General features: G+C 41.0%; 1 protein-coding gene across 5 annotated transcripts in view; it reads left to right on the plus strand.

Annotated features, from left to right (window-relative positions):
* Positions 1-634: 634 nt before the first annotated feature.
* Positions 635-15076, plus strand: part of dmd (dystrophin) — a 216353-nt gene continuing 201911 nt past the window's right edge. For 4 of the 5 annotated variants that reach the window (XM_026301384.2, XM_026301380.2, XM_026301383.2 and 1 more), the window contains exon 1: positions 635-869. In XM_026301384.2, coding sequence (XP_026157169.1) covers positions 788-869 — 82 coding nt within the window. In that variant the 5' untranslated portion in view covers positions 635-787. The remainder of the gene's footprint in view (positions 870-15076) is intronic. The other variant, XM_026301385.2, reaches the window with a different exon arrangement.

Below are 15076 nucleotides of genomic sequence, written 5' to 3' on the forward strand. Positions count from 1 at the left end.
TCGAAACCTAGTAACCTCATTAAATTGGACCAGATCCCCGTTATGGAAAAAGTCTTGATGCATATATGTATATATATATATATATATATATATATATGTATATATATATGTATATATATATATATATATATATATATATATATGTATATATATATGTATATATATATATATGTATGTATATATGTATATATATATGTATATATATATATATGTATATGTATATATATATATATATATATATATATATATATATATATATATATATGTATGTGTGTATATATATATATATATATATATGTATGTATATATATATATATATATATATATATATATTACTGTATGTTTACCTTGGTTGTGGCCTGTCACGTCACTTCCACCCACCAGCAGATCAGAGTTGACTCCATGATTAACTCACCTTGATGTTTTGCTACAACATCATCATCCCAGCGCAGGTGTCAAGTTTTACGCATGGCGTCCGCCAAACGGGACGGAGAGTCACCTCCTAGCGCTCTGCTATTTAGAGGTGGGAATGCTCCGACACCCAGCCCCCCTGCACACCTGCTTCTCTCCGTCTCTCCCTGGCTGACAGACCGGGCGGTCCTCCTCCACCTCCTGCCTTCCTCCCCGACGTCTTCACCGGAGCTCGGTGTCCACATCGTGCGCTCTCCTCTTGGCCGCTTGTTCTGGATTAGTACTCTGGGTCTCTTTCCCTCCTCCTGGTGGATTTAACCTCATCGTTTAGTCACCTCCCGACAATTAACTTTTTACACCCTGTGCTCTGTCATAGATGGCGGAGGGTGTGCGCCCCGAAGATTATTGCGACGAGCCGGTGGAGGACGAGTTTGGAGAGATCATCAAGTGCCGATCAGGTAGGAGATCATCTTAGCGCGTGTGCGTGTGATGCCAGGAGTGAGACTGTATTGATATGATGCAGTGCAGTAATGCAAACATATCCCATAGAGCATGCTCAATAGCACTAACAGCACCTCAGAAATAATGTCAAAGTTCTCCTGAAGACAGCTAAGTGTCTTAGCAGCAAGATGTGAGTATAAGAAGTAGTTCAAGTCAAGAAAACTAGAGTTACCTGATGTTTCTTCTTATTTAAGGAACATTTATCCAAAGGCTCCATCCAGACTGTGATTGGTGCAGATGTGGAAGAACTTGTTAAAGTGACAGTTTTACTCTTGCCTGTATGTGACAGTGTCCATACAGTATATACTGTGTGCATATATAATTAATACCTACTCTGTATAAAATATTAATTCATTATTATTATATATTGCTATTATATAAATACTGTCCCATACATTTGAGAGTAAAACTGTCACTTTAAGCAGGACAGTGAGACCTGCTGCACATGTCCATGACCTTGTCTAGAATTTTGTTGCTAAATTGCTTAGAGGTGCATTTTTCATTTGGAGATGTACAAAACAAACTGGCAGTTATGATCTGTTAAGACCAACAAGATTTACTTTCATCATATTTTTCATCTATGCTATTGTTTGTGGCTTCTCAAGATTGAATCATCAGATTCAACTTCAAGTGGCAAGTTAAGTTTGAGGATCTTTAGCTACCACACCTTCCAAACTTTGCACCTTCAGGCTTTAGTCCTAGCTTTCTATTACAAATTCATGGTCACCACAGCCAGAGACTGACATAAACCTGATGGCATCAATGTGACGTCATCAGGGTCATTATCTCAGGCAAAGTACCTTGACTCTGAAGTCATTGTCCAGCTGACCTATAGGTGTGATCTGGTTTGATCTTTAAAAATGTTATGAAATTTATGAGCGTATAGTGTGTTTTTTTACATAAAAGCTCAGTAAAAAGCCCCTAAGATTGTCAGAAACATTCAGTGAAAGAGCAGTAGGTGCAGTGTTTCCCTCAGAAACATAGTGGAGCAGGAGTATAGAGTAGCATCAAATGAAAAGACTGGAGTTAAAATCAAGCTTGAGTGCAGTTCTTGAGTCAGTGTACTTTTCACTGCTGACTTTTGCCATAGTGTAGATCAGTACGTTTAAAGCACCAAACAGGACATGGACACATGCAGTGTAAAACATGGATGAATACCATGAAGGGATGATCTTGTTTGCTGAGGCTATTTATAGCTTGTGAAATGCCAAAGAGCATGTTTAATCCACATAGGCTGCCCCTTTACTCTGTTGAACTATCCTGTACCCAGTGTCCAGCACTGAGGGCTGAGCCTTTGCCTTGTTGTATTTACAGTCCACAGCACACTTTGGTTTTGATTTGTTGAACTAAATCAGGACTAAACAGTTTCTGGGCTAACTTGCCACCTAGCACCACCCAGGGCTAAAAATGTCCTGGGTGAAAGTGTTGTGTGATGTGTGACCATGACACTGAATTCCCTGCGGCGTGTGATGAGTTAGAGGCCACGGATGTTTTATTTCCTGTTATAGCACTAGTAAATACTGGATGACCTAGAATAGATGAATGAGGGTGAGACACAAGTCTCAAGTCAAACAGACTGAGACAGAGAGATGGACGGTTGAGTTTTTTTTTTTTTTTTTTTAATACAAACAGGGTCTGGGACAGGTGCTTCCTCAGGAGCCAAATTTTCTCTCGCTGCCTGCCTATGTAAATAACTTTTTCCCTTGAGTGACCTGCCTACTTAGATAAAGCTTTAATGAATAAATAAAGCTCTTGTTCAGCCTCTCTCTCTCACACACACACTTTCTCTTGTCTGTGGGTGTCTCTCGCCCACTCCCCCATGGTACAGCTGGTGGGTCATCTCATGCTGGAAATAGCGGTCAGCTGGTTTGAGCGATGGCTGATCTGTGGTGTCGTATAGCCTGGTTTAGGAGTTTGACATGTCTCCACCTTCTCTGTGTCTTCTCTGTCTGTCCCTCATCGCATTTTCCCAACTTCCTCTTTTCCTCTTCCATCCCTTTACATTTTTCCACATCCTCCGTCTCTCTTCCAGTCTTTTTACATCTCACTCCTCCTGTTTCTCTGGACATCCTGCTTTCCCTGACACCCCATAAACGTTTAATTTACTCATTCTTTTCAGACTTTTTCTCAATTAAATGTTTTTTCCTTCTTGTTTTCTGTTCTGTTCCTTGAATATGGCCCCACCCTTCTTTTCTCTCTATATTTTACCACCAAAGTTGTTGGGCTGTCTGTCAGGAGCTAAATCTAGCTGTCTGTCTCTGTGCTGTAGGCCCCAGTGCAGATTTTTAACATACCATATAGTGTGATATAATCTATTCCTGTCCAAACTGAAACCTCATTAATTACAAAATGGCAAATTTTGTTATATGGTTAGGGTTCATAGATTCCTCCTAAATTCCTCTTTAATTCTTGGGAGTTTACTGAAAAGAGGGATCTAACTGGGCACTAATTTTAGACAGATAGAAGAAAAATATTGGGTATGCCCAGAACAAACATGGTTCTTTAGAGACCGTTTTTGTCTTTTCACTTGTCTGTTCCATTAACTCTTCTTTGGACTTGACTTCACTCCTTCTCTCCATCATTTATACCCATCCCCTTGTTTTTTAGTATATCTCTGACCATAGCACAGCACTTTTTAGCATTTGTTTCTTTATCTTGACATGTTGATTCTTGCATAGTTGTTTTTTTTTTTCTTTCTTGTTAGTAAGACCTGCTGTAGTTCGAGTCCTGGAGTCTGAAGAATGTTTGATGTGCTGTATGAGGATCTAACTAACATAGGTGGTAAATCAATAAACAACCTGTGAAAACAACAAACTAACCAAGAAGAGAGTTAACTACCTTAACAGATGCACTGCGCCCTGAGCTGACAGCAGAACAGCTGTACAGTGTAGCCGTCATGTTGAATCCCACTCACTGGAATGATGAAAATGAAACAACGCTCTGACTAATTTTTCAAGCTTGACTGGGGAACGCCATTTGGGAAATTATATTTTGAATTCGGAAGAATGCTTTTTACAATTGGAACAGGTCTTACAGGAGTGAAGATGTAACTTAAAGTTTAACAAAAGCTGGAAAACAACATAGAAACTTGCATGTCGAATCTGTTACAGCTCAGAGGCTCAGTAAATCGTTTGCTTTCAATGCCCTATAAATATTGAATTAGAAATGGTTTTATTCAGTAGAAATAAATATTTAGAAAATGTCATTTCATTTCATTCATCCACCCATTTTCTGTACTCCTGACACTGGGCAGGAGGCTTGATACGCTGGGTCAAGGACAAGGACAAGTACAATGAGGCTGATGGGAATGTTGGAATATGCTGCCATCCCTAGATTCAAATGAAAATGAGGGCCCACAAAGCTCATACTATTTGATTATATGACTGACATTTCAACCACAACTGGTGACTAAGTGGGGAGTTGCTTTGGCAAAAATCATAGCTGCCCCAAAAACAGCTCATGGGATATATTTAGCCCTCTGGCATTCCAGCATTGGAGAAGCAGTTTCTTCATGCTCTTCCAATCAGATATCTCGTGGTGGCAGCATCTGAGCACATACTACGTATGAGAAACCAGACGGGCTCTGTGAAGTTTACGAGAACACACTCAAGCTGAACTTATAATACCATGCAGCAAACCAAACTTTTCTGAAGCTCTGTGAGTATTTCATTCAGCACTGGACCTTACAGACCAGCCCATTAGCAAGGTACCATACCCTGAAGGAGACATGTTCTGTATAAGTACATGCAGCAGGTATAAATGCTGGGCTAGACCCACAGTTAGTCAACCCAAACTTCAACTCCCGGATCTCAGTCAGGGGCTCTATATGATCAAGTAATGACACTTATTAACAGAAGATGGCAGCAAAGGCAAGTGTTGACTTTGTCCTCGGAGAGACTGTAAGATGCTGGCAATGAAGATGAATGTGTGGGAACAGAGCCGCCTGTTCTTGGGAGATTTCAGTCTGGCTCTGTACAAGAGAGAGAGAAGGTGGATGGGAAGACAAACACAAAAAGAGAGAGACATGGTATAGAAGAAAAGCAGCTGCTGGTTTCTTAAGGGAAGAAAAAGGATGGGTGGTAAAATAAATGACTGAGTAGTGATGGATATGAGTGCACACAGTGGAGGGTTCAGTGTATGATCTGACCCACATGGAGTTTCTGGGTCAGTACAGACCAGAGGAGGAGGAGGAGGCCGTGTGTGTAATGTGTCTGGCAGACGAGGATCCCAAGGGAAACTCCCCCCTGCTCAGTTAGATGCAAACACACACACACACACCCATATAAAGAAATATCTTTATTGCTTAGGAGGAATCATGTCAGGAGAGTGGGTTTTTCAGTGTCAGATTGTACCTCATTCACATGGAAGCTGGCCAACAGCTCACAGCGGGGCTCACACTGATCAATCAGGCTGGAGGCAGAGTCCCACGAGCCTGAAGTCAACAACAAACAGTATTTCTCCCTGCACAGATTACCATGTCTTGTTGATGCTTCAAGCCTTCGTTAGAATCACCACTCTGACAGTTGTGTCATCTAGGGACCCTTTATCTGACAATGTGTGATGTGTTCACTGTCTATAGTAGAATAGTGTAATCAGTGTGAGAAATTTCAGTTTGAGTTCTGAAATCTGCTGCTCACACTGGGCTCAGGATCAGAATCCTCACTGGATCTGGATTATTTGGGATTTTCATCTTGTCAAGGTGTGGATCAATAGTTTTAGTTAACTTTTAACACAGTCGATGAAAGTGACAGAAATGAGTCTAAAATACAGCAAAGAAGGCTGAGTGGTGTTGGCTCTTCCTGGTTTATTTTCCCAGGGTATACCCCGCCTCCCGTTCAATGTCAGCTGGGATTGGCTTCAGCTCCCCTGGGACAGAAGGAGTATAGATAATGGATGGATGGATGATTATTTGTATGAAATCAATAGCTAGGTCTGTTAAAGTCCTCAAGTCAGCAAACAATCATTTTGCATATATGCCTCCCCCTTCTACACACCCAGAGAGAAAAAGGCTTTACAAGGCAGCACCATCACCAGATGATGGAGAAATGAGTGCCAGTGTGATCCTGAGTGCTGCATCAGTGTCACACACCGTCTACCTATGTGCATGCCCCTGTACATCCGTCTTTGTGAGGACCACTTTGAGTTTTAGACCTCAGTAAGCAGCATACAAGGTCAAGCTTAAAGGTACTGTAGTGAGGGCTAGAGAATGGTGCCATCTGTCATTGGGTGCAGCAGATTTATGACGGTGCAGTCTGATACCCACTGCAGGGCCGGTGATAGCTCAAAACATCATATAACCTGAAGGCTCACCCAACTACCACTGAAAAAATCAAGTTAAAACAGGAAACAGTCTCTTGCACTTGTGAACGGTAAGGCCCATACAACATAACCGTAACACGCTTGAGAGATGCTGATATGTATGAGAGACTTTAATGTGGGAGTCATGAAGAATTCTAAGATGTGGTACAAAGAAGCCCACAAAGTAGAGGAAGAGCATAGAAAGATTAAAGAAATATGCCTCGCTTCTCAGAGCAGATTCTTCAGACTGGATAACCTGCCTGAAAGTTACAAGTTAAGGTGTATAAATGACATGAAACGGGGAGATAGGAAAGATGCAGAAAAGAGGGACAAGTTTAATTTCAAAGACTGATATCGTCTCCCATCTGCACTCCCACATCGCCTCCCTTCTCCAAGCACATCTTTCAATATTTGACTTAAAATCTGCAGCGATCTCTTTCCAAGAATGGGAAATGTCTTGGCTCTCAGAGTATTTAAGAATATTTTAAGGATATTTTTGGTGTGTGTGTGTCCCTGTGCATGAGAAAAGCGATGTGTAAGGTCTTTAGCCTTTAGAATTGTCATTTAATCTATAAAATGTCAGAACCCAGTGAATAATGCTCATTATTTTTGCTCTGGGCCCAGTGTGGTGTCTTCACAGTGCAACTTTAGTTTGTTTTTATGATGCCCACTGTTTAGCATTTTGACTTTGGCTTAAACATACGGCTCATTTTCATCTTGATTACTGAATAGAGTAGTTGTTATAGCTATTCTTTATTATTCCTGCAGCTGCTTCACAGTAAAAATACTTTGATAGTTCAGTACTTCATTGCTATATAAATTAAATACTAAGGCCAGATCCAAGTACTTAATAATAATGCAATATTTTTTATTATAAATTTTACATTTACTATGAAAGTGCAGTGACTTTACTGCAGAGACAGGTTTTATTTTCATGAGCTCCTGCAGTTATGATTAAATCAAACTGGAGGCTGCTGTTCACATCCAAAAATTTACATAAAGCTTTCTGTGTAAAATGCCACCAAATTAATGTAACATGTAACTCATTAACTTTCAGCCAGAACACCTCATTTTTGGAGCGCTTGAAGTCACAGTCAGCAGTTTAGAATTGTAATTGAAAAAGGTGCATGCTCTTAGTTTAAACTGACTGCGTGTGGTGTCAGCCTCTCCTCCTCTGCTCAGAACAGCAGCCTCTCTGCTGGACACATACCTGCACTGCTGTAGAGGAGCTGCTTGGCCTCAGAGTCCAGACCCACAGCAAGTCAGCTTGTTTTCATATACACAGCTCATTACACTCAACTGGTAGCTACTTATAATTAGCGTTTGTTGTCTTCTCGTTCGCAACAGTTCACTTATCGTATGAGTTAGGACACCGTGCGAGGTGAGGCAAAACATCACCTTTCTCTGAGTTTGTGTAGTGCTTGTTCAACAGGTGTTACTCTCTTCATTATGGTCGCACATATTAAATGTTGTTGTCTTGCTGTGTGTGTGTGTGTGTGTGTGTGTGTGTGTGTGTGTGTGTGTGCGTGTGAGGGTGTGTGTGTGTGTGTGTGTGTGCCTCTCCCTCCCTGTCTTGGACACACAGAGCGTTGCAGTCAGCATTACTTTTGTCATTATTACTTATCCTAAACTATCACCACAGAAACTCCTGATAGTATTAGCTCACTGACTACAGCTCTTTCTTTGTGTTCTTGCAATAGAAGTAGTTATACCGTAGAATAATAGGTACAGATCTATAGTCTTCGTGATTCACTTTCGTCTGAGCACTTTAATCCACTCTTTGTTCTGCATCTCTGTTGTTCTTTCTTCTTTTCTGCTGTGTATTCTCTCCTTTTGTGCTGCTGTCTCTCTATTGTTCTTGATTTTTGTTTCTATTTTGTTGTTCGATTCTCTTATTTTCTCTGTCATTGACACATGCAGTTCTTGCCTCTCGACCCTTTTCTATTCCTCTCACCTTTCTCTCTTTGTATTTTTTTTTTCTAAGACCATTGTCAGCAATGTGCTTTTCATTTTTGCTCCCTGATGTAGAAGGCAGAGGAGCTGGATGAAAAGTAAAGATGGAATGGGAGAGATGATTTAGAAAATACAGATGAGGGAAAAGGTGGAATGAAAGAAAAATCCAGAGAAATGGCTGCAGATGGCCAGAGGGCAGACGAGGGCACTTAGGTTGAAAGATTGAATGGGTGATAGGAAAAAAAAAGAAAAAGATGGAGGACTGGGAGACCGGAGGATTGAGAGGGCAAGTCACAAGAGGTTTTTTGATGAAGGACAGACTGCAGGGAGTGGAGAGGGCTGAAAAGTTGAAAGTTGTTCCCAAAACATCTAGGATAGAGGGATGGAAGGGTTTAGAGGTCTAGATCTACAGAAGCAGGAGGTCTCAGATGAGTAAGATGGCACCAGAAAGAAGGATAGGGTAGTGAAAAAGATGGAGTAAAGAGTAGGAAAAAAATGAAGACAGCTTTAAAGGTCTAGAGGATGGTGCACCCAGGATTCTTCATAAATATGAGAACCAGTGAGGTTCTGTGGGATGTTTGTGGGTCTTGAGCTGGTTTACTGGCAGTCTGACTCACCAGATGTGAATTGCAGTGAGAAGCCTCCCACTGGCTAAATACTCTCTATTCTGCTCCCCAAATAGATAGATAGATAGAGGACTTTATTAATCCCTAAGGGAAAATTGTGGAATAAAGAGTGAGACGTCCACCCAAACCAGGGCTCAAACTGCCGTACTGTGCCTTTTCAGCCCATTGTCACAGCCACTAGACTGCCAGGTGAAGCACTTTTGAAGTCTTAAAGCAATAATTGCAGGTGCTCAAACAAACGGCTACATACTAATCATGGAGAATTTTGAACGGACATTGAAGCTGGGTAGTGAAGTACTGCAGAACTGTCTGGCTTATTTGAATAACAGCATTTTTGTTTTACCATTTGGAATCTCAACCATATTGATTTGAAATCCTATTAAAATCCAGAGCTATAACCCAGTCACCTGATGCAAATATCTAATTCTGCACTCTGAACTGTATGGGAGGTTTCATTACTGTGACATTGAATTTCTCCCCTACTGTTTCCCTGACGTTTGCACATTTGAGACGCTAAACAACTCGTCATGTTGATATCCTTATGAACTCTGAGACATTCTGGTTTGGCATCTTACAAACATACTAAATCCATCTGTCCAGTTAGTGGATAGCTGCAATCATTAAATACAGGGTGTTTGCTGCATGAATTGACAGCTCTGCCTTTTTGCTGGTTATTATTTTAGGCACACATCGGCTATAAACACGTTGGGTTGAAATCCTATGATTTATGATGGTGGAATGATGTTTTATGATCTTAGGGCAAAAAAGTTTATGATCTGCGTATTATATGACCATCAGAAAAAATAACAGCAAAAATGATTATGTGCATGTCTTTTCCAGTCAGCTGACCTGATTCGGCAAGAGCATAATTAGCCCTGTGCAAAATATGCCAGTTAATTAGGAGGACCTTCAGGCCAGGTTTTGATTTTCTGATTGTCTTAAGGAAATTCAACTAACACAGGCTTTTTTTTTTTCACTTCACAATAGATTGATTGTGAGTTCTGCCAGACGTGGTGGAGAGTTGTGATATTAGCCGGTTGAGATTCCCTGAAGTGTAGAACAGTTGTGATGTGGTGATTATTAGCAGTAGCAGTAGCGTAATTGAGATAATTGGAAATATTTTGATCCTATGTGAGTCAGGTGACTACAGTGAGGAAATGTTAGAGTTGCCAACTCGGTTTTAATGAATCTTTTTTTAATGTTTCAAGGTTTGATGCTTTAGTAGACAGTGGGTACTATGAAGACCGGTGCACTTAACTTTTCTTTAAAGCTTGCTGAAACGTAGCCCCGTCTGTGTGGTCCCTTGATACATGTTAGAGTGAATTTCATGTTGGTAGCTTTTGCGAGCTCAGTTGTATATTTTGCTGAAAACTTTTTTTTTTTTTCACAATGTCTACTTCTTTTTAATGCAGTTTGTTCCTAGTTTTGCACTTACCATGACCAGCACTTCCCCCAAGCATGGCCTTAATGTTGCTGAGTTTCATTAAAGTGCTGCTGAGTGTCTTAGTGGATCAATGCTGCAACTCTGCCTCCAGTTTCAACACCCACTGAATGCTCCATTTGTCTTTTTTTCTGTCATTCTCTAATTATATTTAGATTCACTGCATTTAGCTGAGGAAACCAGAGAAGCTGCATCTTCAGCCGTGATTTCAATTCCTCCACTTACAGTTACAAAGCAAATATTGGTGAACTTTGAGCCATGAATTCAGCCCATGGATAATCTGTCTAGACAGTGCTGACCTGTGAGGGTCCAAAGAGCCACGAGTCTGAAATGCAGGAGGCCATCATGTGTTTTTTTTTAGCTGTGTCGACTTTAATTTACTCACTGAGCAACAAAGACATGGTTTTCAGACAGTTCTGAGACAGACACTGATGCTTTGAAAACATCTTTTGAGTAAATCGTGGGACCCTAAGCTACTGTCACTGCTAAGTATTAAGCAGAGAGTATTAGTTAGGTGAACTTTGTCTTTCTTCAGTTAAACATTAGGGCTTACAAAGGTGGAGAAAACAGACAGAATCTCTATGAGACTCTGGGACTGACTAGTGTGAACCAGGCCAGATTGTGAGTTACTATGAAGTTTTCTACAAACTAGCCCTGCCAAGTTCCAGGAACCAAATATTTCTCACTAACACAGACTGATTCTGCTGTACCAATTCCTGGAGCGGCCTGGACTTAATGCAGCAAACCCGTAGACTTCTACACTTTTAAATTGCTGTGTTCTAGTGTCTTGCCAGAGGATGGACCTAACTACCTTCTCCAGCAGCAACACAATTTGTGTGTGCTAAAGAAAAGAACCCAAGTAAAATCCAAAATATCAAGGGACCCCTTTAAGAATAATCAAGACACAAACAAGTGAGAGGGCTGACATGCATATGAAAGAGCGAGGGATGAGAGACACAGGGAGAGGAGGTGGGTGGGCTGGGGAGGAGCGGGACAGGGCTCTGATTGCAGTTAATTGCTGTTCACATCCAGGGTGGGTCTAATCACTCTCAAGCTGTGTGTGCGTGTGTGTGTGTGTGTGCGTGTGTGCGTGTGTGTGTGTGTGGAGACTATACTAATTCTTCACCAGCCTCTGGGTGTAGCCCTGAGCCCAGTGGAGCAGCGGCTTGGTCGAGCTTTAGCCTCAGTTTATAATTAGCAGATAGATTATATTGCAACACCTTCACAGCACACTCCACACCCTTTGGATCAGACAAGGGCCCTTTTTGTACTTCCATAAGACTGAGGGAGCCAGGACGATGGATAACACCTTATAAACAACTTTTCTTCTTGTCTTTAAATTTATGTGCCTGTGTGTTATCTTTGTCCTCTCTCCTGCTTATTTCACCTCTGTCTTGTTGCTCATAATCTGTTTTATTGTACTGAAAGAGTCAGTCTGATTGCAGACCTGTGCTGTCAGAGTTGGACTTTTATTTTGATTTAAAACACTCTCATTATTATTGTACTGAAAAAGTTTTAAGTACATTATTAGCGGGGCTGCAACACAACCAGTTTTCATTATTAACTAAGCTATGATTTCATTCTTGAATAATTGTTTAGACTATGACATGTCAGAAAATACTGGAAAATGTTTACTACAGGTCACCAAAGTGTCTAAAGCTGTTTTATTTTTTCCTGTTATTTGAACATTAAAAATCTAGCAGCTTGTTAAGACCAGAAATGATGTGAAAGGCGACATCTAGCAACTGCAGTGATTATCACAAGCGAAGAGGAAAGTTCAGTAATGTATTTTATAAATATATATGTATAAGCCAGAATGCTCAGTGAGGTGATGTAGAAGCCCAGAATAACTGCATAAATGTTTTGTGGACTGATGAATCTGGTTTGAAAATGCAGCACTATAAATGGTGTAAAATTCCAAGGGTTGTTATCATCGGGCACATTTCCAAAAATGACCTTAGCCCTTCATCCCTTTTGGATCCTGACTTACAATGATCGAACTTTATGGCTTTGTGAAAACTGAGCAGCTTCTCCTCTGAGACACTCACCATCTGCTGTATTCTGGCTTTTGAGTTAAATAACATTTATGAGCTGGATGAAACTTAAGACGAAGCCTTGGATATGCAGCTGAATAGCAGCCTTGCTCATTTTTATTCAGCTCTTTAGAGCGACAGCACTTTACATCAAACACCATTTTACGAACAATTGCCAAAATCACCAAACAAAAGCAGTTTGGGCCAGATGTTTTTATAGCATTGATTATTTACACAGCTCTGCAGGAAGGATTGTGCTCAATTAGAAACTGTCCAATTCAAGTATGATGGTTGTTGTTATTTCTCAGTTTACTCTATTAGATTTAATTTGGCCTGGGTAGAAGAAGTGCAGATCAATCAGAATTTTGTTTTAATGATCCAGTCTCACTTGGCTGGTCAGTTTTCTCGCCACAGGGCCTGCTGCACTTGTTTACACGTCTTAAAGGTAGAATTACATTATTAGGGACTTTAGAGTTGATGCTGCAGTTGCTCAAGTACTTGTCAGCATAGTGGTCATGTTTATTTTTGTGTTTTTAGACACAAGAGTGCACAGAAGGGGGAGATAAAACTGCAGCATGTTACTGTCCCACGTTTCCAACAAAACTCTTAGACAAATGATGGAGTCTGTTCTGAATTTGGTTTTGATGGCAATTACTGCCTTAATCACTGAGCAATGTGTGGTCAGTAGACACCGTGTGAGCCCAGGAACACAACCCAGGATTATTTCCAGGGATTAAATTAGGATCAGCATAGAGATTTGTCTTTCTCACATTGCTGCCATTGCTAACATGACAGTTTTTTGTCCATTTATCATTTAACTTGTATTTTGTATATATGTGAATATGTGAATACACTTCTCTCTTATATATTTAATTCAGCACTTTGTTTTTTAATGCATCTGTGTTAATCAAGGAATACTGGTATAAGAACAGTAGGTGTGAATACTTATATTATCTGACAGCAAAACACTGCATAGTGCTTTACAATATGAGTGGTACTAGTACTGGTAGATTATGAAGTAAACTTCTATACTTACTAATTAAAGCAATGTATGTGTCTGTCTACATCAGCAACCTTCATGCAACTGTTAGTTTTCATGTGTATAATTCAGTGAGGAGCCTGGATCCAGGTATGTGCTAGTCAAATCACAAAGGGAGGTTTCTGGTGGGCGATTTCCTCTAATAATAATATTTGTAATTATCACAATGAGACAAATGAGTAAGTTAGCACTGTTCTTTTTTTTCCACTGATCCCTGAGATGTACAGTACCGTGGAAATGATCACAATGCAGTTTGCTTGATTTGAGGCACAGACTGTGAATCACAGACAACTTAATTGCTTGCTCACCAGGGGAAGCTCGGTCAGCGATGTTCGAGTGAAAAAGCTCTTAATAGGTAAACAAAAGCCACAACTGAATTACATGTAGGATCACTCCACCTGGGGCAGGGTGGTAAACAGCTCAAATAAGTAAACAAACAGAACCGGTGGATAAGCTCACAGGTTATCTGACGGGGGCGTCGTGTGAATGGATTCGAGCAGGCTTGGTTGATCAGCGTGAGAACATTTCAGAGCTGACAGGTCTGAAATCAGTGATCAGTGAGCAGATTACTGAGGCCTTACACTACATCTGCAGCAATCTCTCCCTTTATTCCTCTTTTCCTCAAGTCTTACACACACACATCAATTCACGCATGCAAACACAAGCAACCATACACACACACCGGAGCATAAAAGACCAAATGCTCTAGCTGAATGTTTATCATGCTGCCAGGAGTAAAGAGGTGGTAATTACAACATGCAAGTGTGTGAGTGTATGCTTGACTATTTTTGGATGCATGTTCCTGCGCACACTTGAAGCGTGTGTATGTCTTCTCAGTTTTGTGCGTCTTTGCTTGTACGGTGTCATTTGAGTAGTGCTCGTTTAGCTAATGACTCCACCCTCTGTGGGATCGCTCTCTGCGGGAAACATGCATACATTTATCGCCTCTGGCAGCGCAACAATACAGATGCCATAGCAACTGTAGCCGGGATACAATACAGTAGGCACTGAGGTCCTTGGCAACCTGGGCTCTTCCCCAAAAACTCCCAGTGAGTCTGAAAGCAGCTGGAGATGACACATAGCTACAGTGGTACAGTGGTACACACCAGCCCTGCAAGCTGTGTGTGTGTGTGTGTGTTCAGAGTGTGGGTGAGAGATAGAGAGCATCAGATTCCGGTCCCCTGTATCTGCTCCCAGTGCTGAGCCCTTGTATCTAACAAACCCTGTTTAGGGCTTTTTATGATTGAAATTGCAGCTGAATGTTTGCCTGCGGCATCTTTTTGTTCACTGCAGCCTCTGCTCATACAGAGAATTTAAAGCTGAGCAGAAAAGCTTGTGACACAGCGTCAGTGTCAGTGGAAACAATGACACTAAAGAAAGGCAGACAGGGACCAGTGAAGAATTGATGGGAGGGGTGAGTTTTTAATGGGACTTCAAAGAGCATGTTAGGTATTGTTGATGCAATTCAAGTAGCATATCTTATTATTAGTGGTGTTTCATATAATCTACCTGTTAGGGAGTCTGGTCTAAGGCAGTGGCCTGGCACTGGGACCCCTAAAGCGCTCACAAGATAAGTCAAAAACACCATAAAGATCTGACAGTAAAAGGGAAAATGGATGTTTAGGGGACAAGGGGGGAGAACTAGCCCTTACCTGATGTTAAAGGGTCATGAGATTAGATGCTTTCTTGACAGATGAGTTACTTATTAGCTTGTAATTCTAGTTAAAAGCTGTACCATGAGAAAATCCTGGCTGCCTTGTTTCTACACTGCGTA

Source organism: Mastacembelus armatus, chromosome 2 (genome assembly GCF_900324485.2).
Source record: "Mastacembelus armatus chromosome 2, fMasArm1.2, whole genome shotgun sequence".
In the NCBI taxonomy this organism is placed as follows: domain Eukaryota; kingdom Metazoa; phylum Chordata; class Actinopteri; order Synbranchiformes; family Mastacembelidae; genus Mastacembelus; species Mastacembelus armatus.